Source organism: Anarhichas minor, unplaced genomic scaffold, assembly GCF_050575085.1.
Source record: "Anarhichas minor isolate MPS153535 unplaced genomic scaffold, ASM5057508v1 ptg000024l, whole genome shotgun sequence".
Classification (NCBI taxonomy): domain Eukaryota; kingdom Metazoa; phylum Chordata; class Actinopteri; order Perciformes; family Anarhichadidae; genus Anarhichas; species Anarhichas minor.
The window spans coordinates 4,648,423-4,676,043 of NW_027466470.1; the positions used below are offsets into that span (position 1 = coordinate 4,648,423).

General features: G+C 40.9%; 4 protein-coding genes across 5 annotated transcripts; 3 read left to right on the plus strand and 1 right to left on the minus strand.

Annotated features, from left to right (window-relative positions):
* The first annotated feature begins 90 nt into the window (after window positions 1-90).
* LOC142956908 (uncharacterized) lies at window positions 91-7,045 on the plus strand. Its single transcript, XM_076098689.1, has 5 exons — window positions 91-971; window positions 2,270-2,365; window positions 2,466-2,571; window positions 4,002-4,103; window positions 4,441-7,045. Exons 1-4 carry the CDS (start codon window positions 437-439, stop codon window positions 4,057-4,059), a joined length of 795 nt encoding a protein of 264 aa, XP_075954804.1. The 5' UTR covers window positions 91-436; the 3' UTR covers window positions 4,060-4,103; window positions 4,441-7,045.
* Window positions 7,046-8,032: 987 nt separating this feature from the next.
* LOC142956507 (protein lifeguard 1-like) lies at window positions 8,033-11,883 on the plus strand. Its single transcript, XM_076098124.1, has 6 exons — window positions 8,033-8,381; window positions 9,290-9,573; window positions 9,926-10,126; window positions 10,770-10,898; window positions 11,028-11,171; window positions 11,648-11,883. Exons 2-6 carry the CDS (start codon window positions 9,301-9,303, stop codon window positions 11,780-11,782), a joined length of 882 nt encoding a protein of 293 aa, XP_075954239.1. The 5' UTR covers window positions 8,033-8,381; window positions 9,290-9,300; the 3' UTR covers window positions 11,783-11,883.
* A 440-nt stretch (window positions 11,884-12,323) lies between these two features.
* On the plus strand, window positions 12,324-20,473 carry LOC142956436 (protein lifeguard 2-like). 2 transcript variants are annotated; one of them, XR_012956023.1, is made up of 8 exons: window positions 12,324-12,718; window positions 15,449-15,562; window positions 16,358-16,662; window positions 17,499-17,687; window positions 18,608-18,736; window positions 19,337-19,469; window positions 19,532-19,599; window positions 20,193-20,473. XR_012956023.1 is itself a non-coding variant. In XM_076098038.1 (7 exons), the coding sequence occupies exons 2-6, from the start codon at window positions 15,514-15,516 to the stop codon at window positions 19,430-19,432; spliced, it is 768 nt and encodes a 255-aa protein (XP_075954153.1). In that variant the 5' UTR covers window positions 12,327-12,718; window positions 15,449-15,513; the 3' UTR covers window positions 19,433-19,469; window positions 20,193-20,473. The 2 variants fall into 2 exon arrangements, 1 of the variants encoding a protein (XP_075954153.1); XM_076098038.1 differs by lacking the exon at window positions 19,532-19,599 and having other exon boundaries at window positions 12,327-12,718.
* Window positions 20,376-27,379, minus strand: parp2 (poly (ADP-ribose) polymerase 2). Its single transcript, XM_076098037.1, has 17 exons — window positions 27,173-27,379; window positions 26,354-26,563; window positions 25,813-25,983; window positions 25,587-25,657; window positions 24,936-24,986; window positions 24,595-24,691; window positions 24,395-24,470; window positions 24,202-24,304; window positions 23,971-24,124; window positions 23,601-23,739; window positions 23,419-23,482; window positions 23,182-23,316; window positions 22,825-22,952; window positions 22,615-22,714; window positions 22,415-22,513; window positions 22,154-22,278; window positions 20,376-21,317 (listed from the first exon to the last, which is right to left on the minus strand). Exons 1-17 carry the CDS (start codon window positions 27,249-27,251, stop codon window positions 21,158-21,160), a joined length of 1,962 nt encoding a protein of 653 aa, XP_075954152.1. The 5' UTR covers window positions 27,252-27,379; the 3' UTR covers window positions 20,376-21,157.
* Window positions 27,380-27,621: the final 242 nt, after the last annotated feature.

Here is a 27,621-nt window from a genome sequence, read left to right on the forward strand (position 1 = left end):
ATAATAGGAACACAACAATTTCAACACAAACATGTAAACTTTTTTTTTTTTTTATGTTTGGATTACAAACTGCTCGGGTGACATGGTGACGCTACCGTAACTGTGCGGCTCAAAAGGAGGAAGCGAAAACGCTCTATTTCCGCTGCAGCAGCGACCAACGGGCACGTCAAAAAAAAAGAGAAAGAAAGGAAAATGAGGATCGTAAGGACACACTGAGACGAGAGACGGACCGTTGAATGACATATATCGTGTTCGCTGAGCTCGGTTACCAGACAGCTGTCGTTATTTAAAAGTTCCCAGACGAATATTTGACAGTTTAAGGGTCGTTTCGAGGTTAACTCGACCCCCCTCCTCCTCTCTTGTTCTGTGGTGGTTCGCTTTGAGGAAGCAGCTCGGCTAGCCCAGCTGAATTAGCACAGTTAGCTGGTTTAGAGAGATGGGGACGAGAGCAAGTCGTCTGCAGGAAGAGCCGGTGCCCTCCGCTTTCGGAAAAGATGGCACAAAGCGGGACTCGTACCGGCGACCCCGCTGCACCAGGCCCACCAGTCTCATGGTCGACTTCTCGGGCAGCTTCGAGGACACGGAGGCCAACCGGAGCCGATCGGAGGAAGGCAGCGACTCGGACCTGGGGCAGCATGCGGCGAGCGCCGACGGCAGCCCCGCGGACCTTCACAGCATCCCCTCCAGCATCGGCCAAGCGTCACCTGTGGATGATGACAACAACAGCAGCGAGGGGAAACCCGAGGAAGACGGGACTCTAAGCCCGGAGCCTGCCGCGGTAGCGGATCATCCGTCCGGAGAGGAGACAGGAGGCCGCACGCCCCACCGCACTTTTTCCGAGCGGCTGCCCGGGAATCGGCACTCTTCCGCCCGCAGCGTGGGCGCAAGATCCGCCCGGGTCCGAGGCACACACCAGCGGCCGGTGTCAGAGGCTTGGATCGGCCTTTACCGTGTCAACAACCGCCATGGCAGTAAGTCAACACATGTACACGGTTCAGTAGTATTTTATATACGTGCAATTTGTATTTATTGTGCTGCATAAATAACACGTTTCCATCAGTAGTTGATGTTTTGTATTTTACCCTGATTTTGGATTTCAAGACAGCTCACATACATGGATTACACTGAATTATTGGATGGTGTCAGTTTGGCAATATCAGTTTACATCACTTTAAATTACTCAATATGTGACGAAATGTGGGTTGATTGCTTCCAGAAGACAACTGATATTTAACTACGACATGAGGTGACTTGTGTTCAGAGAAAGATAGTAGTAATATGAATATGATGGTTAAGTAAGAGGTAACTTAGAGTATTCATTGTTAACTTTATGTAGACAAAATGAGAGGAAGTTAAACATCACTCCAGAACAGACTTTGAATGTGACTGTTTAAATATTACACAAACGCAGCAGAACTATGACATTTCCATCAAAAATATCTCCCACAGTGCAGCCCTCACTCGTCCCAGTCTGAAATTAAAATGGATTTACATTCCTGAACAGATAATCTATTTTCCCATGCTTGCATACTGACGAGAACCATCAGAGACCCTATTGTATGAAGCAGAGCTTTGGCGTAAAACTGGAAGTGGTGACATACAAGCACTTTCACATCACAGGGCCTGTTCACGGTGACCGTTGGTGGCAAAATCCTGCAGCGTGCAAGTTGAAAACATTAAGTAACCCACCGCCTTGTTGTTTTTAAGTGCATTAAAATGGGAACTTGGGTTTTGCAGGAGGAAGTGAAAAGGCACACTTGGTCTGCAGTAGACAATGGGCGACACAGAGAAGGTGGCGAACGTGTCATTATGAGCCAAAACACAACCGTGTGGTGGGTTTCCCAGGCCAGCCCTCTAGCAAGAGTAGGGAAATGGGTCACAACTTCACATGCCCGCTCACTGTTGGCAGCAGCTCATAGATGGAGGAGGGGAATGTAGGGCAGCAAGGCTCAGTGTCTGCCCCATCCACTCACGGCTCTAGTGGAGGCCATTCCTCCAGCCCTCGTCTCTGCAGAGCGTAGTGCATACAGTCAAATAAAGTTTACAAACTATTTTGGGTCACTTACGCACACGGTCACGTCATTCGCACTATCTCCGGGATAACAACGACTGATTGTGTTTCAGCCTGCTCTCCTTCGCTTTGCCAAGTCAGCCTGTGTAATCCAGACGTCCAAACATAGCGCTTTGTGCGCTATGTGATGGGCACATCATCTAACATTTATGTGTCGCTGTGACGCCGCGTGTTAATCTCGGTGCTTTTGTCTCTCAGATATCCGCTGTCCTTTCTGCTCGAAGCCCTTCCCGGGGGGTCGGATCGAGGATCACCTGTTGAGCTGCCTCACGTCTCCTCCACTACCGTACAATAGTAAGTGTCCTATCACAGAAATGGCCCGGTGTGTGTGTGTGTTTTTTTTTTTTTTTTTTTAAAGGCTGGAAAAACTCATGGTTGCTGTGTGTGTGTACAGCGGATGTGCTCAGTAAAGACAGCGGAGAGTGCTCCATCTGTCTGGAGGATCTGGTACAGGGAGAGACCATCGCCAGGCTGGCTTGCCTCTGCGTCTACCATAAGAGGTAAAAAAAAGATCAGTTGGTGTATTTGCATTCAAATAAAATGCAGACGTGTACTAATGTAAATAGGAGAGTGTTTCATGCAAATTAGTAAAGGTGCAACCCATTGTCCTTTCACACAATACGTCATCAACCGAAGCTGAGTTAAGAATCATTATTATTGAACATGAGATAAAGATAAGCAATTTGTGTGCGTCTGTCCTCCTGTTTATTTAACAAGTACATTATGTGAATATTTGAGCAATAGAGCTTTCACAACTGTGATGATGACGGCGTCATTATTACATTTTAATGAGACGCTCTCACAGATTTACGCTAAGAGTTCTGTAAGCGCTTTGAAAAGAAGTGACCATGAAGTTGTTTAAGAGCCACCAGTGTTGCATGTTTCAGCCCGTTTACTGCTGCAGTGATTTGCCTTTTCAAAGCATGTAATGTTCAACACTTTTGTTTTTTTCCCAACTTTCGAGGAGTCATTGGTTTCCCCATAATTTCAGCACAGAAGGAGATCCGACTTGTTGAGGCTTGAACATTTCCAAAGATTAGGTGTTCCGTCGTAGGGAAGGTCCCGCCTGCTATTTTGTTTCCCAGTGTTGTGTTAAAGCACTCAAATGCTGAACCGTGATGGATAACTAGCAGAGAGAAGAAACCAAACATTGATCTCAGATCAAACGCACACGTGACCATCTTTTTGTTTTGGTCATAGATTATATAAACTGTCAGTTTTGTGCCACAGTTTGTAGGTGTGGCTGTTTGGCTGTGTAATCAAATTCTGGTCCAAGTGAGATTTGGAAGAAGAAGAAGAAAAAAAAATTTAATTTTAGAATGTTCACACCCTTTACACAAGGAAAGTTATTTCTAACGAAAATCATGTTATTGCAAGGAGCAACCCGACACTTATTTGACTACTTTCACGATAAGTTTATTAATCATTTGGTCTATAAAATGGCAGAAAAGGTGGAAAAAAGGCTTCGAAATCTCAGAAAGATTGAGGTAATATCTACAAATTGCTTGTTTTGTTCGACCAACAGTTTAAAACCCAAAGCTACTCCTTTTAATGATCACACAAGGGAGAGAAAATGGAGAAAATTGTCACGATTTTAGAAGCTACAACTATAAATATTTGGAGTTTTTCCTTGAAAATGTATTTAAACGTTTAATGGGAAATCAAAATAGTTGCAGATTAAGTTGTCTGTCCATCTTTTGTTCCAGCTCTATATTAGTGAGCTCACTACACTTCTTGCATCTTCTCTCTGGTCTCGTTGCATTTAACTGGCCAGAGAGTCCTTGAACTCATTCAGAGCTCCACACACCGTCAGTCAGAGGATTGAGCCTTGTGGGAGACGCCGTAGAGGCTCGGACACATTTAACATGAGCTAATCAAAATGTAATGTTTTGCGTCCCCACCTGGTCTTTCCTGTTCTTTCTCCCTGTAGCTGCATTGATTCCTGGTCCAAGGTGAAACCCTGCTGCCCTGAACATCCCTTCGATTGACTCGTGGGTCACATGTATTCTGCACAGTGACCAACCCGACTCAGGTATGGAAGACCCATTTTTGTTTCATGTAACAAAAGAAGCTTCTTAGATGTAAAATGTCTGAACGCAAGAACCTGAATAAGTACAAACATCCACACATTTTGTGCCAGTTTTCGTATGTTATATATGTTGTGTTTTATGTGCTGCATAACGGTAGAACAGACATTCGTTTAACTATTTTGCATGCATTTTCCACATCATATGATGCATTTTACTGAAAAATATTACGAATGTGACATTGAGTTCAGCGTAGCCCTGTTGCAGACTCTAATTTAATACAATCATTACAGTATGCATGACTTTGTCTGATGTCCGCTCTGTCCTTTTCCGCCCTTACAGGAGACTACACTGAATCCCAATAAGGTCCCAATTAAAAATGTGTAACTGAACAAATAAAAGCCTGCTGTCCCTCTCAGACACAAACCTATATTTTTGAGCGGGCAACACGCGATCCTAAGAAGCAGCTCCAGTTAGCGACGCCCGACGCTCCCCCAGTTTGGATCGGTCCATTTTGAACCTGGTCTAGACCATTTCAAGCCAAACAACAATAAAATCTCTGGTGGAGACTCTTGTTGGAACACAAGTGGAGACGGTTTCCTTTCTATGCTTCGGAATCTGCGGAACATATAAAAAAAAAAATATATATATATATATATACATATATCATTTTTTCATATAGCATTTTCATCCCAGAACGATGGAACTTGGAGATAAACTCAAAAAACAAAAAGTTAACTGTGACTCTGCATCCTCTCCTGTGTAGTGTAACTGGATTGGTCATTTTTAAAGTATTTTGCAGAAAGAGTATTGTTCCATGTCATGCATTGGATGAGTGTTTTCTTTCCTCGGCGAACCCCAAAATGAACCAACCTTGTACCGAAAGCATGAACTGTAACCACATTGCTTTATTTTGAACCAGCTGGAGGTTGAGGGCTTGTTTTTGGTGAATGGGGGCTGCCGTTGCTCAGTGTTTTATTTTTTCTATTACATGTAAACATTTCAGGGGAAGTTTGGGGGCTAATTTTTTATTTTTTGTTTGAGTGGGTCAGTTTTTCTGGTAGGTGGTTAGTTGGCGCTGAGTTTAATGTGCTGCTACTTGCTGAGTGTTTAGGGCGGTTGTAGGTATTTTATAGGGTCATAGTAGCGATGGTGTTGGCACCAGTTTGAGCACTTTTGTCCTTCAAGGCTGATTTTGTTTTATTTTTTCACATAAAGTCTGGGAGAAGGTTGTGCGTGCGCAAGATGTGTGCGTGTGTGTGTTGAAATGACCAGGGACAGCAATTGTCCTAAGTGTGACTGTATTCAGGAAAGTGTGACTTTGTGTGTGTTTACTGTAGATTGCCCTGACGTCTGCTTGGTCAAGCGGGTTACCCTTTTTTCATTTTGAATGCTAGTTTTTAAGTACAGTTACGCTGCCACACATCCTGCTACACGTGGCATTGGTACGCAACGGTCCCGTTGTACTTTGAATGCAGGTTTTTTTGGGGGAGTTTTTTTTTTTTTTCTCCCCATCTCCCTCATCCTCAAACACTCTCTCGGGGTGCAGTAGAGATTTTTGGGCCAGATCCCCAGAGAGAGTTTTTGCCATCTGGTTTGATTAATGCCAGATTGAGGAGGGATAAAGGGACGGACGGGTTGAGGGATATATTTTTGGGGCATGTTTACACCATGTGGCATCTGCCTCTCTCCCCGACACTGGAGGCAATGGACAGCTGATGTTTTAATTAGTACATAACCAGCCCCCACCGCTTTCCCCCTTTTTAAAGATATTGTATCATCACATAAAGATCATAGCTAAATGTGTTCAATGGCTTTCCCTTTGCCTTTTGTGTGTGTGTTGATTGCCTTTGCCTGGTGAAGGGGTTCTTGTGCGAGCAGGTATCTGTAGTGTTTTTAGGGCTGAAATGAGGCCCAGCAGTACGGTTGCTCAACAGACCCTCTCTGATGCCGCTCGTTCACAGAGGGGGAAAGGGCAAAAACATGAATTGATTGCTTTTGCCGTCTGTTCCGTGTGTTTTAAATCTATGCGCTCACAAGTGGTATGGATCAGTTTAGGGGTCAGTCCGGTGCACAGGTTTCCTACTGACTAGTTTGTTCACCCCAGTCTCTCTCTCGCTCTCTCTCTCTCTCTCTCTCGCTCTCTCTCTCTCTCTCTCTCTCTTTCTCTTTCTCTTTCTCTTTCTCTTTCTCTCTCTCTCTGGTCTCTAGTGTTCTGCAGTCTGAGGTGCTACGGTGTCTCTGGCCACTAGAGGGCAGACCTGTGCATGTGTTTCTTTTGTATTTGAGAGTAAAAAAAATAATGCCAAAAGTCTGTCTGTGAATTTGGGGGCATTGTGTGAGAGAGTGCGGAGATGATTAGATGTTACATTTGTTGTGGTGATAAGTTATGATGTTGTATACTTTGGCTGGGAGGGTTGTGTGCGTGCGTGTGTGTGTGTGTGTGTGTGTGTCTGGTGGTTGGGTTGTCGATAAAGACGAGACGATCTAAAACCCCACATTACTCTCTTTTACTTTCTTACCCTCTAAGCTGTGTGGTGCAATACCTCAATCATTACCAATGCTAACTAAGCGCTCTGTGTGTAAACTAGCTCCTCTCCAACCACGGATGCTATTTTGTATAAATGTCCCTAAATCCTTGGTTTTGAATTGCAGGGCACTGATCCCCCGTCCGCCCTGTGCTTTTGAAGTCGATGTATTAGATGAGAATGTTTTTCAAAGAGTCACCACAGCGGTATCTGCACCTCCCAAGATATGGACAATCTGCCTTTACTCTGGTATAAAAAAACAAATTGAATTTTATTTATTAAATTGTAAATATGTAATGCAATTCAAACAAATGGCTTGGTCTTTGTCTGTTCAATATACTGTTTCTAAAGCTCCAATCTTTTGTATGTCTCAGAAATTGTTTTTATATGTATTTTTTACAATAAATATGTGTGAGAGATGTTTTGTGAACGTCTGTTTTGTGTTTTTAAGTGTCAATGGAGGGTTTTTTTCTGGTTGTTCGTCCCGTTCAGTGAGACCTAAAATAGGACAGACGAGTCCTGAAGAGATTTATTTTAATAAGAATTTAAAGTGGGAACCTCAAAGATGGAGATATGCGCACAATTCTGAAAACTCCACGTCTCAATGCTCGTTTTCTTCCTGAGGCCAGCGTATTATTTAAATTGTTTACAATAGGAACACCGATATTTATGCTATGCTACAACGCCAACAGGGTGAGCAAGCGCTGCACTTTGGCGGGTTTTTTCTGTTCGCGGTAAGTTGGAACATTTTCAACTTTGGGTAAAAATGCTGCATTTGTCACAATCACTTTTAAACCAAGCCGTCCGATCACAGTGGAGGAGGGGCCGGACAAATAACCTACCACAAAGAGGTGATCAAATGTGTTTTATTTTAAGTATGTTGTGGTCTTATGTTAAGCTCTTCACGGTGTCCTCGTGTCTGGAGCAGTGGACTAAACGTATTTCTCTTGTGGAATAATAAAATGTATCTGAATCTGGAGATGTTTCCTCGGCCACAAAACCTCTTCAGCCACATCCTCTCCCTCCGTACTTTATCCAGAGCAAGTACTCGACCTTATGCCGACATTTTTACTTACTTTCGAGTATATTCCGTATCTTAGCACGTCGCCTCCAAAGTGCTCCCAGCTGGGCGTGTTCAGTACAGAGTGTCTAGCTATAGGAGAAAAACCCTTTTGGTGGACACAGCAAAGGGACCAGGACTGCCACTTTAAATTAACTCCCAAATCTTTCTAAATAACTGTTTAAAAGAACAGCAGTTAGTTTTATTTAGTAATTGACAAACTTGGAACATCTTCAGGTATTGGTTCTTTCCTCCCTCTATTAATAAAGAAATCTTAAACTGTACAAATACAGCAGTAGTTTGCAAATGTGAGCTTTAATTCTGTTACTACTGCAATAAATGATACATTTCATTATCTTTCAAATTTCAAATCTGCTGATTATTTCTTTTTTTATTGTTTTGTCTATCAAATGTCAGAAAACTGAAAAAAGTCTCATACTATATGTTAATTATACTCAAGTCTGGACAGTCATATTTGGTCCACGCCCCACTTTTGATGGCCTCTGCTGTTGCTTCACAGTTGGTCAGAGGTTTTAATTCCTGCAATGAGTCCTTCATGCTGTTAGGAAGTGAAACTACACCACAGGTTGGGAGGATAAATGACGGCCATCACCAGGCGAGGTTTACTTTTTGCGTCGTCTGCTCCTCACTCAGCACTGCGTGGTGTCAGACACAACTATAATTCAGCAGAAAAGGTAAGCAGAGCATTAAAGTTACTCTCTCTTACGTTGTCTTAACTTGTTAAAAGCAATACCTTCTGTTTACGCTGCTGCACGTTTTATTTGCTTGTAGTATTTACTGGTACTGTCAAACATTCGGTTAGATGATAACCCTTTAAAGGGTCTGTTTCCTCATCACAAAAAATATATTTTGCCGTTTACCCCAACTATTATTTATTCATGCATGTACTGATACTCATGCAGTCTCCTCTTAAAAACCTGCCAAGAACCCCCAAACACTTAAAAGCTAGACTGTTGGTACATTTGCTTTGTGTGGTTTTGGGGGAACTGACTGTTTTAGCTGTCTGGAATAAAAAGGAAGCAGGTGCATCAATGGCTTTTATTAATTTAAATGTTTGGAGCTAATTTATTTTCTATTCATTTGAGTGAATTCCGTTTTAGATTGTCAGTTAAATAAGTTATTTTACTTATGTAACATTCTGAATTGTAAAAGAGTATTTTAGGCCTTTCTGGCATTTCTATTTTTAGTAAAGTAAAGGATCTGAGTTCATCCACCGCCGACTAGGACATGAACATACCAGAGCCATCGCTAATATTGTTAGAATCATCTGTGCTTTTCCTATTAAGTCTACATGTCAGCTGTGAAAAAAGGCCTATTGTCTCCTTACTATTACTTGCTGTTTTTGGAGATTGAACCTTGAATGAAATCTCGGGCCTTTAGCGGGATATAATGACTGTTGGAAAACCCAAGACTACATGACCTTCCTAAACCTGAACAACATAACACAACACTTGAATTTCCCACCATGTTTACTGGGAGTAAGAGAAGTGGCATCATAGTTTTACTTCCTAATGTTTACATTCTTGGGCAACAAGATACAATGATTTTTTTATTTGACTGAACTTCTGTGTTTAACTTACAGTTTCCTCCAGAATGTCAGATAAAGAGACACAGGACGCTCCTGGTTATGATGAGTCCTCACCACCACCACCGTTATACTCCTACGAAGGACAGCAACCTCCACCCTACTCTGCGGCCCCGGCAATGTGCCCTCCATCCAAAATCGAGACAACCTGCATTTATCAGCCTACAACTGGGTACGAGTCTTTCCGGGACATCTGCCCAGAGGCCTCGTCGGACACGACTCCACTGATAGCCTCATCTTCTTTTGATGACAAGACTGTGAGAAGAGCGTTTGTCAGAAAGGTTTGTACGACTCGCTGTGGACACGTTTTCCTACACCACAATATTTCCCGACCTGTTTTCGGGATCCTTCTAAGGGGCGCAGCTTGCAAGAGACATTTCAGGAATCGCACAAGATGATTAACAGGAAAAGAACGCAGAGGAAATATATTTTTGTAACACAAAACTGGACACTGCAAAGCATGTTAGAGCACAAGAGGTTCTGGACAGCTAGGTCGGATGTTGTGCCTGCTGAATAATCCAACAATCTCTCTTAATAAAACTTTATCTGAAAATGTTTAAATACACCGTTAAGATCAGTTGTGCAGAATATTTAGTTTTTATAACTGCTTGTTCTTCATCGTTCCCTGTGCAGGTGTTCAGCATCCTGACTCTCCAGCTGCTGTTCACCTTCAGTGTGGTGTGTGTGTTCACCTTCTCCAGCATGGTCAAAGAGGCGGTGCAGACCAACCTGGGGGCCTACCTCAGCTCTATCATCATCTTCATCGTGGTCGCCATGGCCCTCAGCTGCTGCAAGTCCTTCAGTCGACGTCACCCCTGGAACATCGTAGGATTGGTGGGTTACGAATACAAGAGCGTAAAACCCCAAATATCGAATTGGGAAAATGTATTTCACTCGATATAGATACAACAAAACATTTAAATAATAGACCAAAAGGACTATATGTGGCTTAATAAAGTAGAAGTAAAAGTTATACATCTAATAACTAAATAAGGGAGATTAGAAAATATATTCTAGTACGTTAAAGACATTAAAGTAGTAATGATAAAACATTTTGGCAAATCTTTTATTCACTCCTTGGTTTTTCTCAACTTTTATACTTCTTTTAACATTTAAATCGTCTCTGAGAAACTGGCACATTTTTTTTTGTTTCCAAATGAAAACCTCAGTTTCCTCCAAAGCGGTTGAGATTTTGTTGGCATTTGAAATTAGGAAAGGCTCTTCCTCTATTGTGAACGTTAAATACACAATGCAGATCACGGCACAAACACTGCAAGGGTTAGGTGGGCGTGCGTTTCTGCACTTCACAAGTTTTTCATTAGGATCTAAAAAAAACTATGATTATTTAAAGATATAAACAATCTGGACCCGTTTCTGTTTGAAGCAGTTAAACGTGAAACTATCTACAGTATAAAGCAAAAATAACTTTCTCTGAAGATATTGGAGGCGATTGATACATTGAATTTTGTGCCTGCAGGTTGTGGTCACCCTGAGCTTGTCATACATGGTGGGAACCATCGCCTCCTTCCACGACACCACCGCTGTCGTCATCACTATGGGAGCAACCGTGGCCATTTCTCTCGCAATCATTGCATTCTCTGCACAGGTCAAAATGCTTTCTGTATACAGACATAGACATCATGATCTGTGTTTATTTTGAGCAGAGCAAATCTGCAGATTTTTCAGTTGCCCCACTTAACCTTTTTCTTTCTTTTTTTATTTACCGTGTTTGCAGACTCGTTATGATTTCACTATTTGGTACGGTGTTCTGCTGATTCTGGTTGTGGACGTGATCATGTTTGGGTTCTTCTGCACCTTCTACTACTCCTACATCAGTGAAGTCGCCTATGGATGTCTGGGTGCTCTGCTGTATTCACTGGTATGGGAGAAAAGAAGAACGTATATATATGATAATAATACTAAACAACACTTATCTTGCTAAACAGCAGAAGAAACAAAAATACACACAGTTCTGTTGTCCTGGTCACCTCAGTAGGTTAAACAGTCCTACCACTAATAAAGCCATTAATTTGCTATTACTGCCTTCAGATAGAAATCCAGAGGTTTTGCAGGTTCCTAATTGAACATGTGTGCCACTACAGCTATGAATACGTCTTTTGAAAGAAAAAGGAAACTGTGTGTGGCGTCAAAACACACAATTCCACTTCATTTAAAGTACTTTTCTTTACATTTAACGTTGACATGGTTTTATTTTAACACGTGCACAGCAGCAAAATAAGTTTACATCTGTGCTTTTCCTACTGTGACATGTCTTCTATTATAAAATATGTCATTCATTCCTATTATTTATCTGGTGGTACTCTCTCACCCTGTCCTAACTCTTCCTCCCCTCAGTTCCTGATGGTGGACTGTCAGCTGATGATGGGGATGATGAGCTACCGTCTGGATCCAGAGGAATACATCAACGCTGCTCTTAATATCTACCTGGACGTAGTCCTCATCTTCCTCTGCCTGCTGGGGAGGAGATGAAACTAAAACACATTTACACACTGATACTCCAAACTGTATCTACAAAGACAATGTCCTTATTATCTATTTACTGTAACTCCTGTATTAACTGACAATAAACAAAAATCTATATGAAATATTGTTGTACTGTATTTGTTTTTTTACGGTGCATGTTCACCTGTACAGAATTTTGACCCGACTATTATCGAAACAAATGAAAGCATTCAATTTGTGTTCTTTCGGCATTGATAAGACACATTCAATAGAATTTAGGTAATTATTCCGTAGAAATGCTCACGTTAAACCTGCATGAAAACCTCCAAATCATTACATTGTGTTGTTAAAAGTCAGATGCTGATAATCAAAAAGATCCACGAGGCCATTTGTGTTTCACGCAGCACCAAAGCAGAGACATGATTGAACACAATACAGCTCACGTTGGTTTTAGGTCGTTTGTGATATAAAGCAGCAGGAACAAAAAGTGTTGAGCACATTTTCTCGGAGCCCTGTGTTTACCATTCAGGTTCACTTTCACTTTGAGTTCATGAAACAAGTCAGATATGTGGGTCAGTGATTACGAGGTCTGGAAACAGGCTTTACGGGAAATACTGCAATTACACTTTCTGCCTGTCAAAAGCTGGCACCATGTTCAGGTCTATTATTAACAAACGCAAATTAGATAATGTGTCTTAAGTTGTCCCGCTTTGATTTTGTACTGATCGGGACAAGTGACAACCCCTTATCCATATCTGACCGAGTGGAACAATGGTGAACTTTGCAGTTTCCGTCAGGGATTTTTATTTTTTTTTCTTCACTTCATGGCATCAGGAAGTGAAACTCACCACGCCACAGGTTGCGAGAATAACCGACACCAATCACATGCAAGGTTGTGTTTTGTGCCGTCTCCTCCTCACACAGCACGGCGAGGTGTCAGACAATTATAATCCATCAGAAAAGGTAAAAACAATCACTTTACTCTCTATTATGTATTCTTGACTTGTTCTGTGTGTAAAGTTAGCCCAAATATCCTTTTAACAAGACAACAAATATTAACAGTTAATAATCCTGCTGAGGGTGTGTTCACTCAGATCACAACTAATTTGCTTAGCCGGTTACTAACTGCAACAAATGATCATTTAAACTCATTTAATTGTATTAATTTGAGTTGATTAGTCAGAGGAAGAAGAAGAAATATGTCTGTTTTCACTGTGGAACTCTACAGCTCTGAACATGTAAATGTTAAATGCTCAAAAACAGTTACCAGTTCATCCAAATATGTTTTTGTAAAACGAGGTAGATCTACATAACAGCACTGATATCTCTGCCGCACAAAAATTCTCCTTGTTCCCCAACATTAAGTGTTAATGTGTCAGTCCAGTGTTTCAGTTTATTTGTTATTAATCAAGGTGTACACATGACACAAGCTTCTTCTTCTTTGGTTTTGGTTTTAAAAGGGCGGCTTGCATCCAAAATGTTGCATTTCAGCCAACCACTGGATTTAAACTAAACTCTCCACTTAATAAAATGAACTCCTTCCCATCTATTCCCCACTCTGCTGTAACATTTGTATTTCCCATGACCCTAAAAACTTCCCCAGAAATTCCAACAAACAGAAATCCCTTGCTGCATCTCTAAAAAGGGATTTTTCTTTCTACTCCGGTAGTGGTTAATTAACATTGCCAAAAACAGATCCTTACAAACATTCCTCACGCTTCCTGACCGTCTTTGTTCTCCTTATAGCTTCTTGTCACACCTTGCCTTACCTACTTCCTCGTGCGCATATCTTTTCTTATATAACCCTGGATATTTCGATCTCCTCTACTCTCTTTGGACAGTGAGCCTCCCACGCCGCATGATTCACTTTGTAAAGAGGACACTCTGGCTCTTTCTCACAGTCTCCTTCACAGTCAGTCTCCCCACATTTTGCCACAAGTGGTAAAATCACTCCTACACACTAACAGACGAAACTTCCAACAGCTCTGACATCGTAGCGGTTTGGGAACATACTGCCTTTTTATTTGGTACGACACGTTGTCCAAGAACACTCCAAGAACTCCAAATCAAACTGATGCAAGACAGATTCAGTCCTAAACGTTTCATCAATTACTTTGTCAAACCTCTTCATTCTGAATCTGTCCGTCACCGTCATTAAACTCTCCTTGCATCTACTCTGCATGAGACTCCGACAACTACACCTTTAATTTGAGCTTTCTTGCTCAGCTACAAACCCATCCCATCCGCCAAAATCAAGATTTAAAACATTTTCCTATCTCACTATTGAACTCTGCGATTATCAAGCCGGATCGTTTTGTATCAAACAGTTTAACTTCTGTCACTTCCTGTCAATCCATCTTGTAACAATGTGCTTTTCTTACAAAGCTCCACGTCCAGCCCCTTCTTTCACAGCCCGAATCTTTACTCCGACCCTGTCGGTTTATTCTCAACATCCTCCTTCTTCCTCATGTCTATGGCCCTCCTCTATTCTGCTCCTGCAACAAACTTGTTTTATTGAATTTCCCGGGTTCCATTTTTCCCTTTGTTTCAGTAAACTTTTTGTTAATAAACGCCACTTGTTCTACACTAACCTGCTCATCGACCTGGTTCTTCAACATCACACGTTTTCTGATTTAAAACCACCTCATCTGCCCTTCAGCACTACATACTGATTTAAGGCAAAGTAGTTTTACTTGAACACACCTGCATGAACAGGTAATTGTTTGATTAGTGTGGTTTGATATGTACTTCAATGGATCGCTAGAGCTATAATTAAAGTCAGAAGATGTGTTGATGTGTCACAGTAGGAGAACCAGAAGTGCTAGTAATTAATGATTGCTCCCATTTAAATTGAATACAGTCCTAGCTTACTGGGTTACATGAACGTACCAGAGCAATCGTTAATGTTATTAGAAGCACCTGTGCTTTTCCACCTATGACAAGTCAAAATGTCTTCTTTGGAAAAAAGGCCTATTGTCTCGTTACTGTAACTTGCTGCAGTGTTTTCAACCTTTGTAAATTCAATCTGTCATCAAATCTAGAGATTTTTTGATCACATGAAGTTATTAAACTAGATAACATGACACAACACTTGTATTTCCTTCCACATTTGCTGAGTATAAAAGAAGTGGCACAACAGCGCTAGTTTTACTTCCTAAAGTTTACACCATTCTTGGCCAACACAATCAGAAGTAAGCAACCCTGTACATCAGGGGTGTCGAACTCATTTCACTCCGGGCCACATCAGCATCACGGTTTCCCTCAAAGGGCCGGTTGTAACTGTAAGACTGTATAACTGTAACTACTCCTAACATAATGGTAAATAACTGTCTCTGCATTTGATTATTGTTTATTCAAGTGTAAAAATATTGTACATGCAGTTATATAAATGTAAAATGATATTTAAGCACATTTCTGTTATTATAACATAAATCATTTTAATTTAGGGTTAAGAAACCCACATTACTCTATCAAAGATCAAACTATTAAAGAAAATAACAAAGACAAGTATCATCAAACACAAGTTATTACATTCACTTTGTTCAAAGCTATTTTTGTCACCTCTCTGCATCACTAATGTCCCCGTCGTCGTCCCGTGCACGGCAGCTACATCCAAGAGCTCCTCACTGAGATCAGGTCTTATAAACACTGATAGATGCTCTGTGTCCGTGTTGTCTGTGCTTTCATCAACAGCTAATGAAGAAGACGAGTACCTGCTCGTCTCTTAGCTAGCTGTGTTGTTAGATTGCTGCTAGTTCATGAACTCGGTCTGCGATGGTGTTTCTTCACAAACTGACATTTGTAAAAGTCTGTATCACACCTGCTCACACACCTTTAGCATCCACTGGGCTGTAGCTTTTGTAAATATATTCTGTTGTGATTACAGTCTGCCTTTTAATTCTTGGACAATTTTATGTTTTTCTTGGAGGCTAAATTTAGCTCCGTGTTTGGTGTCAAAATACCGACGTGAATTGTATCTTTCATCACCGACACGCATCATAACACAGAGGACAGACCCGTTTTTCTCCTTGAAGCACAAACATGTATTCGCTTTCTCATATTTCATTACATGTTCTTCCCTCTGCATCAATTCTTCTCTTCGTGGACATTTTGGGATTATTTTTCGATCTTTTTCAACTCAATCACTTGGAAAACCTCTTTACGGGCTGTTCCCTCTCCTGTCCACCTGATAGTTTTAATGTCGGTACACAGACAACATGCTATCTCATAATTTCAACTTTCTATCTCATAATTTCGACCATGGGGATACTTTTATTTCCAAGTCTAACTTTAATTTTTTTTTCCAAAATTAAAAAAAAAAAAAAAAAAAAAAACGGATTTGCGGGCCACATAAAGTGACGTGGCGGGCCGGATTCGGCCCGCGGGCCTTGAGTTTGACACGTGTGCTGTACATGATCATAAAACAATTTCCAGTGTTTCACTAAATGAAACCATTCATTTCATTTCAGCTCAGACACCAAAGTTAATGAGTAATGAATACAGTATTATTCAGTAAAACAGGAACTTCTCACTTCAGCTGAATGTATCCCACCAATCAGATAACAGAAGTTATTTGCCTGAACCGCTGTGTTTGACCCACAGCTTCCTCCAGAATGTCAGATACAGCAGAGCATCTCACATCCAGAGAGACACAGGACGCTCCTGGTTATGATGAGTCCTCACCACCACCACCGTTATACTCCCACGAAGGACAGCAACCTCCACCCTACTCTGCGGCCCCGGCAATGTGCCCTCCATCCAAAATCGAGACAACTTGCATCTATCAGCCTACAACTGGGTACGAGTCTTTCCGGGACATCTGCCCAGAGGCCTCGTCGGACACGACTCCACCGATAGCCTCATCGTCTTTTGATGACAAGACAGTGAGAAGAGCGTTTCTCAGAAAGGTTTGTACGACTCGCTGTGGACACGTTTTCCTACACCATGTTTTCCTCTTCCTCGAAAAAGATTTGAGGGATGGCACAAGATCATTGACAGGATTACAGGATAACAAAACAGAAAGATTATATATTTGTAACACAAAATAATTATTGTTCTTTTCTGGACTTTGCCCTAATCTCTGATTTTTGCTGTAAATTATTGGATAAGTTATCATTATCAGGCCTCTGAAGAATTCGTAAAATAAATCGTAAAAAATGTAAATCGTGAAAACTATCGATTAAGCGAGCAGGTAGAGGTTCAGCGACTGGTTTCAAGCTCATAGTAACAGAATGCATTATGGGGGAGAGACTTTTACATGACAAGTGTCTCTCTCTCTTTTTTTTGTTCGACCAACCTAACGCGACTTATTTAATGAATCATTTTACCTGATTTTATTACTTGTAGACAAATTACAACCTGTTAAAAGAAGCCGCAAAATAGTCAAAATGTGTTTGTTCAGATTGATTTTAAACCAAATCTGTGCAATACTAATAATTACATTGACATATTCATAGTTGCAAGATTTTCTGAACACTGCTGAGCATATTAAAGCACAAGGGCCTCCGTAGAGCGAGAAAGTGAAATAATCCAACAATATCTTGTCGTAAAATGATCATTTTAGTGAATGTGTGGTCAAGTACAATCTTCTTTTTAATCCATAAAGGGTCACGGATCATGGGTGTCAAAATAAATTAAGTTTTATCCCAAAACATTTACATACACCTATAAAATCAGATGCTGTGCAGAGTATTTTCTCTGTGTATTTTCATTAAGTGCTTGTTCTTCATCGTTCCCTGTGCAGGTGTTCAGCATCCTGACTTTCCAGCTGCTGTTCATCTTCAGCGTGGTGTGTGTGTTCACCTTCTCCAGAGGTGAGGTGGAGCAGACCAACCTGTGGGCCTACTTCAGCTCCATGATCATCTTCATCGTGGTCGCCACGGCCCTCACCATGCCCTTCAGTCGACGTCACCCCTGGAACATCGTGGGATTGGTGGGTTACAAATACAGGAGCGAAAAACCCCAAATATCTAATTGGGGAAATTAATATCACACAGATACCTATATTATAAAATACACAATAAACAATAATAAACTAAAAGGACAGTTAACCCTGAGGTAAAAAGAAACCATATCTTTGTAGTTCAAAAGGAAATGCCTGATATGAATCACAGTCACATCCTCAACAGAGAAGTGAAATATTTTTGGTCAAGCTGCTAGTATTAAATCGAATTAATCAAAAAGGTACATGAGGAAATATATTCCAGGAGATTAAAGATATTTTAAATAGTAATGATAAGTCATTTAAACCGCTCTACATTTAAATGGGCTCTGAGGAACTGGTACATTTTTATCAAATGAAGCCTCAGTTTCCTCTAAAGTTGTGTTCACATGCAAGTCGTTGAGATTGACATTTAAAATGAGGACTTCCTGTATTGTGAGCGATAATTACACAATGCAGAGCACAAACATTGCCGGGTTTAGAAGTGCACGCCCACAGGGCTTTGTCACTCCCTGAAGCTAACAAATGCCTTGACAGGAGCTTTCTGCTGGAACATGGAGCAGCCGTCTCCCTGGTGAGGAGACGTCACATCAAGTATAGTGATCATGCCTTCATGGAGAGATTGAATAAACACCTCCTCAGCAGACAGCTCAAGGACTTCAAACTTACACAAATATGCTTTATATATACTCGTGATGGTATTCATGAAGCCTGTATCTGCTAAAACAAAATTAAAAATAAAGGTTTCTTGTAGACGAGTGTGCACTTAACACATGTCTTAATTCTAAAAGACTGATTATTGAATGACATAAACTATCTGGATCTGTCTGATTGAAGCAGTTAAAAGTGAAGCAAAAAAAACCCTTCTCAGCTGAGGGTGATGGTTAATACATTACATGTTGTGCCTACAGGTTGTGGTCACCCTGAGCTTGTCATACATGGTGGGAACCATCGCCTCCTTCCACGACACCACTGATTTCGTCATCACTTTGGGAGCAACGATGACCATTTCTGTGGCAATCATTGCATTCTCTGCACAGGTCAGACAACCAGGCGGAGCCAAAGAGCTGCATTTCTAAATGCTTCCTACAGACATCATGATCTGTGTTTACTTTGAACATAGTGATCTGCAGACTGTCTGTTGCCTAACGTATCAGTTTTGAAGTTATAGCCCTCAACGGCTTCTTGTAAAGAGAATCCAATGATAGGTGTTGCAAGCGCTGTAAGTATCAGAAGAGTCAGAATGAATAATTAGTCAATTAATTGATGAAGACGCTTGACAGAAGCTTAATCAGCAACTATGCTGACCATTGATCGTGTTTTAAAGAAAGAATATCTATAATTCTTCGGTTTCATCTTTTCATATCATTTTAAAGTTATTATCTGTTTGGGTTTAGACTGCTGGTCAACCAAAACAAGACATTTAAAGATGTCACCTCGGGCTCTGGGCGACAGAGGACATTTTACACTATTTATTTGCACAAAAACTAAAATCTATGAATGGAGAAAATACTGAAAAGATTGACTGAAGGGTGATATACTCTGAAGTTTGTGCTATCGGGCTGGTGTGCAATTAAGAATACGAAAAATGTCTGAATGAAAGTACAGAATGTACTAATGTGTCCCTGCGTTCTTTGCAGACTTATGATTTCACTATTTGGTACGGTGTTCTGCTGAATCTGACGGTGGACGTGATCATGTTTGGCTTCATGCACATTCTACTCCTTCATCACTGATGACGTCTGATGTCTGGGTGCTCTGCTGTATTCACTGGTAGGCCTATATATAACAACGTATATATATATATATATATGATATTAACACTACTATTCAAGGGGATGTACCAAAGGGACCACCACCACCGTCAACCTCTATAACCAACGATCCAATCAGGTGCCCGATGGTAAGCACACATCCAAGGCAAACCTACAAAAATGGCCGACACAGCGCTGAAAAACCGCAAATATAAAGAGAAATTAAAACAGACGAAGCTCATTCTATAACAAGAGTGAATCTAGGGTTAACGTTCATTAACGAGGGCTGAAGGAAAATCACGATATTTTTATCCAAATACCTTGATATCAATATTAAGACGATATTGTAGGGTTGACTATGCTGATACAACATATTTTCAGATTGAGATTATTGATAAATAATCATCACTTATGTGGACATAATGACTAAGTAGGTTAAGGCAAAGCTGGAACTACAAAAAAATACATCACTTTAGTTTAATAAAGCCTTTAAAACCAGGAAGACAACTTGTTTGCCATATTATATTACGATGGGAGGAAGGGACATCTGTGAATGTTGTCTTTATAAACCGCAACCGACAAACTTCCTCATCCTGAAACCGGAGAAGCTAATTGGAATTCAACCATTATTCGTTTTATTATTTCCTACTGTAACATGTCTGCTATTATAAAATATGTCATTAATTCCTAATCGTTATCTGGTGGTACTCTCTCACCCTGTCCTAACTCTTCCTCCCCTCAGTTCCTGATGGTGGACTGTCAGCTGATGATGGGGATGATGAGCTACCGTCTGGATCCAGAGGAATACATCAACGCTGCTCTTAATATCTACCTGGACATCGTCCTCATCTTCCTCTGCCTGCTGGGGAGGAGATGAAACTAAAACACATTTACACACACAGACAGACTGACACTCCAAACTGTATCAACGATGAAAATGTCTTTATTATTATAATGATGTATATACTGTAACTCCTGTATTAACTGAAAATAAATGATTTTCTGTGTTTTTTTCATAAACAATGGTTGTACTGTATTTGTTGTTTTGCGGTGCATGTTCCCCTACAATTATAGAAACAAATGAAAGCATTACATTTCTGTATCATTCTGTATCATTCAGTAGAAATGCTCAAGTTAAACCTGCATAAAGAACTTCTAAATCGTTACGTTGTGGGATTAAAAGTCAGACGCTGATGATCCACAAAGATCCACGAGGCCATTTTCACATGGATCCATCTTCACCAAAGTTCATTGAACAAACCGAACAATATTCAGAAAGTAATTGACAGAGTCCAACGTCATTTTATGACTCAAGAAGACGCAGCATTGAATATTAACAAAAACAAAAACTGTAGAAAAATGTAGTTTTGTTGGCGTTCTCATTTTAATTGAGTGAGCTGCATAAACGTTTAATGGTTTTGTCAGAAAACGGTGAAAAATGCCAGCGAGGCTTTCTTTGAACAACATGAAAAACCCAAAGACATACATATTCATATGACATATTTTTGCTGCAGCTGTACATCACTGAGGAAGCAAACCTTCCCGTTCGCCCCCCAGTGACAGAAGTGTGTTCAGGCTTCACATCCTTTCCCCCCAAGAACCAGAATCTAACTGTACACGAAGAATGATTTAAGTCGTACACCGTCCCTGCTTTGTGGGGAGAAAAGCAACCAGAAATCACCAGATTTCGTGCGTCCACACTGTGTCTCACCACAGTGAAGAGTAGTTGAACTTGATCCGCAGCAGGTACCTCATGCGAGTCTGGGCCGGGTTGTAAACGATGAACTCGTTGTACAGGAGGGAGTAACAGCTGTTTTTACCCACACCTGTCTTCACCGCTGGTCCCATGGGCACCGTCACACCGTCGCTGAGAGAGAGAGGGAGAGAGAGAAAGAGAGGGATAGAGAGGGGAATAGAAATGAAAAGGTGCATTTCTTTAAGGACACATTAAGTACAAATTGTGTTTTTGTTTCTTCTCTCAGTTACTAGTTTCAGCACAACATGAAAATCATCTTGCAGAGATGAAGTGAAACCAGTTGTTGCCATGTGGTCGGTCCATTAGTGTTTGAGTCACTCCTGAGTTCAGCATTCAGTACTTTGACTTTCATTTTGCTGGTTTTACTTCATATTTCTGAGCAAAACCACCAGACATTTCTATGAAGTGCTTGAAAATGACCTTAAACAAATAGTCCTGCATAGATTAAATAAACAGTTTACGTAGTCTAGCGAAGCACTGAGAGGATACTGGAGTCTCTGAGCTTAATGTAGAACTCTAAAGGATGCCTTGTTGTGAAGACACACCGATGGCTGCACAGGATAGAAACAGGACTATGGAGTAATACTTCAAAGTGTGTATTCATTTGTGAAGTTGATAGGAAAACATCCTTAAATTACCCAATTTATTTAACCATTTACAAACAGGAACATATAATAAATTAAATGATTCTAGTAGATTAAGTAGATCTAGTAGGTCCCAGGTAAAGAAAGAAGTGTTTCATTATGAGCAACTTCTTGTAATATTTGTTCATATTTGTATTCTTGAGCATTATTTAATTAGCATTTATTAGATTATAATTATTATTCTCTGTGCTCATCAACCAGTATTCTTTCTATATTGTCATGATTTGTGTTGTGCAGCAGAAAGCACACTTAAACCAGTGGTTGTCCTGTATGACACGTGTCAGTGCAATGAGAGGGACTAACAGATTGACAGCGTTTTTGGGGTTGGGTCCGGTCTGTCCCAGGCCCTTGGTGCTGTGTTTTCCAGCCGGCAGGTTGTTGGCCTCGTAGTCGGCGTCCAGCAGCTCGTTACAGTCTCCCAGAGCGACCTGCAACCACACACAGACGCACGGATGTGACAAATCATGTCGTCGTTATTGTTAATACCAGTCGTCTCCCTTCATTCAAATCTGTTGCCCTGTGTCTGTTCTAACTACAGGGTGAGACGTGCACGAATCAACTCACCTCACTCAGCAGCAGCAGTCCCACGTGGTTGTTCTGAGTGGCAAAGCAGTAGTTGGCGCTCTTTGATGACATGTCAGAAAAGTAGATACCTTTACCAAACTAGAAGAAAGAGAGAATCATTATCACTGGAATAAAGAAATATGGAACAGTACAGTAACAGTACATGCATGTATATTTTCTGTGCATCCATCCTACTGTACCATGTAACCAGTGACGGGGGCTTCAGGTGGGGCCACTCGGAGCCCCTGGCTGAGGATGCCGACCCAGTTAGACAGACGGGAACCGTGCCACAGCAGAGTCCTGGTAGACAGACAGACGCACATAGCGGTCTTTACGAAAAGGAACTTTGTAACGATGCAGATTCGGGACGACAATCTGAGGCAACAAGAGCCAGTAATGGTGTGTTTTACCTGTTGTGCATCTGTGAGAGGAAGTTGTTCCTCTCCCCTTCTCTGTCCACTGAGAAGATGTCAAGGACCGACATGGTGTAGTCACTATGGGTGGAGGCGTGAGTGGAATGTAGATACTTTTCTACCACCTTTACACAGAAAAGAGGAACGATTACAAGGGAGTGCTTTGAAAATCCTGACTGACTTTCAACCCGTCAGTGCTGGCTTTTCTGCTTCGACTGTTACGACACAATTTCATCGACTTGGTTGAATAATAAAAGCACCACGTGAATCTTGCATCCGTTAGGTTAACGGCAGTGTATTCGTCCCGGCTGATAAACCATGACCTGGAACAGTTCTGAGTGGTAAAACGCTGACCGTGTACTCGTGGCTGCTGGAGTCCAGAGGCTGCATTTGACACTGGAGGGAGCAGTACTGTCTGTCCAGAGGATGTTCGTCACCCTCTCCACTGGACTGAACCATTTTCACTGCTATCTGAATCTCACTCAGAGCCTAAAGAAAGAAATAAGACCAAAAAATATACAGATAATACAGTATACTTGAGTGAAGACATAAACAGACCACGTTGATTATTATAGAATCTCTCCCCTTTACCTCCAAAAGTGAAATTTTCTCCTTAAGCTCATCTTCTGTATGAATAATTGGCGGAGTTTTCATCCTGGAGAAATACACCTTTTAGTTACATGAACACAGACATCAATGTGAAATCATTCAGACATCACATCTCTCAACAGCATCAGTGCAACTCTCTGCCTGCTCCGCCACAGTTTCTCTACCCAAAGTCGTGAGGGATGCGGGTGTAGAACTGGTTGCATGCTTCCAGCAGCTCACGACTGTTGCTCTTCTTCTTCAAACAATCCTCGATTTTCTTCAGTGCGATGTAGCCTGCACGGATCTGCTCCGTGGTCAGCTTGCCTGCAGGTAGGAGGACAAATACTGAATTTTAAATATATGAAACACAACAATGAAAACACTTGTTTGTTCCTGGTGGAATCTGCTCACATAGTCAAGTAACTGGAGCTAGAATTAAGACTATTTTATGTATCTTTGGATCAAAAAGTAGGAACTTGAATATCTTAAAATGGTATATGTACTGTATACGGTTAAGTTAAATTCTAGGCATATGATTAGTAGAAAGGGACCGACCGAGAGGAGCTTTCCGGGTGTCAAACTTCATCTCCAGCACACACTCCTCCATGGCTTTGATGTCACAGATTAGCTCCAGGAGCGACTGGATCTTCACATCCAGCTTGGAGGTCTTCTTCTTGGGTGCAGCGTCCACAGTGGTCAGGTTCTCCTCCTGGAAACAGTGAAATGTATCAATATACAAAATGATAGAAGATATTGAATAGATGAATGAGTTGTTGGTTCTTTTGCCTTTTTGTTCGCGCTGTAGTCCATGAACACCATGTCATATTTTCCAGCTACTTTCTCAAAACTCGCTCGGTGTTCCCACTCATTCTTGGTCTTCTCTAAAAACCTGTTGCAAAACAAACAAGCTTCAGAATTTTACTAAACTCACATCAATGTCCGACATCCGAAAAATATTCTTTAAACAGCACAATCTCACTTTTTCTTGAAGAAATCTTTGGCTTTCAGCAGGTCTCCACCACAGGCTGTCAGACTGCTCTGACCCACTTTTCCCACTAAAAGAAACAATGAAGAAACCACCAAAATATATTTAACCAGTTTGAAACTACAGGCTTGTGTTGAATGTCCTGCGTAAATACAAACATTCAAGCATGAAGAATCACGGGCACATAAACTCACCTCGGCCCCATCGCAACCACACACTGTACGCCCTGGAGCCGTCGTCTTCCAGCAGCTGGAGCAGGTAGTATTTGTTGTTGTTACACTGAAGATTTGTCTGAAAAATAAGAGAGAGCGTTTGCTGGAAGCCTAAAAATCTGTTCACGTTCACACAAATCAAAATGAAATACATTTTACAGTGTTGGTCTGTTTCAGATATCATCAAGAAACAGAAGAGGGGCTGAATTATTACAGTCACACATCGCAAATAAACATTATTCTAAAACCATCCGTGCCTGAAACCCCGGTGAACAATCTGGATTAGAATGTTTTTCAAGTTTTGGTGCAAGAACATGTTTTACCTGATTGAGCATCATGTCGTAAACATCGTTCCCTTCACTGTAAACATGAGCCTGAAGGAGAAATTGAACAGTTACGAACATAAATCACGGTGATTGCATTTGATCTGCATCTTGTAAGTGGAAAAATAAAAAGATGTTCATGTAAACTTCTAATTCCCTTTCTGAAATAACAAATCAATTCTGCCAATAGCTGCAGATTCATTGTCCTTTAATGGACTTACAGTTGCAGCTCTAACTGTATGTGTTAGTTTGGCTGATTTATTAAAGAAAATATACGTAATAAAGATCACTCATTAAATCACAAGAGCAAAAATGACAAATTACTAATAAATTAATAAAATAATAAATGAGAATCCTACATTGCACATTAGCTCCTTAAGTAAACGTCAATAACAGTAATGTTTTATTCTTGTAGCTAATAACTATCTATTGAGTGTTTGCTTGACCTGTGCACACACATGTACATTTCTAAGAAGGTGCTCTGGGTACAACATTCATTTAAAATGTTTTGATTGATTTACATCCAGACACTTAACAGTATAATAAACCACACACTGTGTCACGCTCACAAGAGGAACTGTAACTGGAGCAGCGTTCACAGCTGTCACACCGCAAGAGTTTCACATCTGGTGTGGACAGAAGACACTTTACCTTTCCCAGTTTGGCTTTACATTCAGAGTCCACCGGAGCTTTTCCCTTCATGACCACCGTCTTCACGACCTCTATTCAACATCCAAAGATCAGACATCAACCATTAGTGAAAGTACAGCTAACACCACGTATAAACATGATGATGATTCCATTGTTACTCAGCAACTTTAAAGTCCTATTTCACATTTTAACGGTATTACATAAAAGACAATAAAAGCCACTTTACCTTCACTTTTTATTTCTTCTTTGGGTTTTTTCTCAGTTTTTGTCTGACTCTTGCTCTGCGCTCTCTTCCTCTTCGCTGCAGGTTGCTTCTCCGTCTCCTCCTCCTCTTCCTCTTTAAGTTCAACTGGCCTCTCATTTTGAGCTTCTAGCTCACCGGCCTCGTTCAAACTTTCTGAACAAAACAAGGCAACAGAAGAAACATTTGAAATACCTTCAGTAATTTAGATTTCTAAATGTGCAAATATATAAAGAAAAATGTAAAGTTTATAGAATATGTCTACTACTACTACAGCATAAAGAGTTTTCCTTAGTTTTAAGTAGTGAAAAATTTGTAAAAAAGCAGTTATGGAAATGTGAAATAGTGTGTTTGTTGGACACTATAAGACACTGAAAAACCAACATGACAAAGTTAGATTAAATGCTAAATAATACACATTGATAGCAAAAATCAGGGGATGACAGGAATTAAATGACAACAATTGGAAAATAAAACAACGCTCTGGCAGAACCTTCCAGACAGATATGACTTAACTCTCACATACCTGGTTTTACAGTCTGAGAGCGAATCTTCCTCTTGTACTTGGTGACGGGATTAATCTGGAGCATCTTCTTCAGGTCGACCTCGTAGCTCGTCCCAGAGCCCAGAGACAGAGTGGCGGACGTGTTTCCTGAAGAGATGGCTGAGTCCAACAAGGCGCAGTCTGCAGCCGAGTATGGTTCCCACTGTCCTTCATCTCCTTTCCACTGCCACACTGACACACACACACATCATCATCATTTTAATAGGAGCACAAATATATTGCCAAACAAATACGGTCTGCTATCCTCTTCTCAAAGTACTGACTGATATTAGTCTGATTGAGTAACGTTTGTCCCTTTAAACAACTATTATAAGCAACAGTTTAATCATTTTACTTAGTGTTGTATGTGTGAGATGCATTGACTGAAAGGCATGACCTGATATTCTAATATGTTGGACAAATACATATCAGTGAATCAGCTGATTCAACTGCACCACAAACTCCAGCCTCCAAAATGACGACAAAGTTCAATCACCATCCCTCTAAAACAACACTTGATAACATTATATTATGTATTATTATATTACATTATATGGTTTATTGCAGGATTAGCTTTGTGGTATGGTGGTTGACAGTGGCTGACAATTAACAGGTTTTTACTAACATGCACAACTCTTAACAGGTAAAGAAGCCACCCTGAGCTAAAACAGTAAAGCCTGCATGGACCGTAGATACATAGATTAACATTTATTTCCCAGCTCTCCTCTGCCCAGACATGTCCCCAACATGACGTCAATACAGCAGCTAACGTTAGCTTCCAAACGGCTAACAGGCACCAACCTGTTTTGGACAGGACTTCTTCTTCTTTAGTTTTTTGTGCACTCTGACTTTTATTTGTCGAACTTCTTGTGCGCCTCATGGTTGGTTTGTGAAGATGAACTTATAGCAGTAAGTATGTGTGCAATAATAAAAAGGATAACAAAGATGGGGAGGACAGAAACACTTTACCCGCCACTGTTTCCTTGCCGGGGGATGTGCCGCAAAAGATCGTTTAACCACGAAGAAGAATCACTCCGCGGTTAAAACAAAAACCTATCGTGACTTTGACGCATGCGCTCTACGCAACACCCTTGTCAAAAACCCGTTACCGTTTGTTACCAAAATAACAAAAATAGTCCAGAATTAACCTTAACTTTAATTGTTCACGCAATGCTAAAGTTAATATATATTTTTAGAAGTAAGTAAGAAGACAAAAGGGCAGAGTGAGTGCTCCTGTATAAAAACCTCCC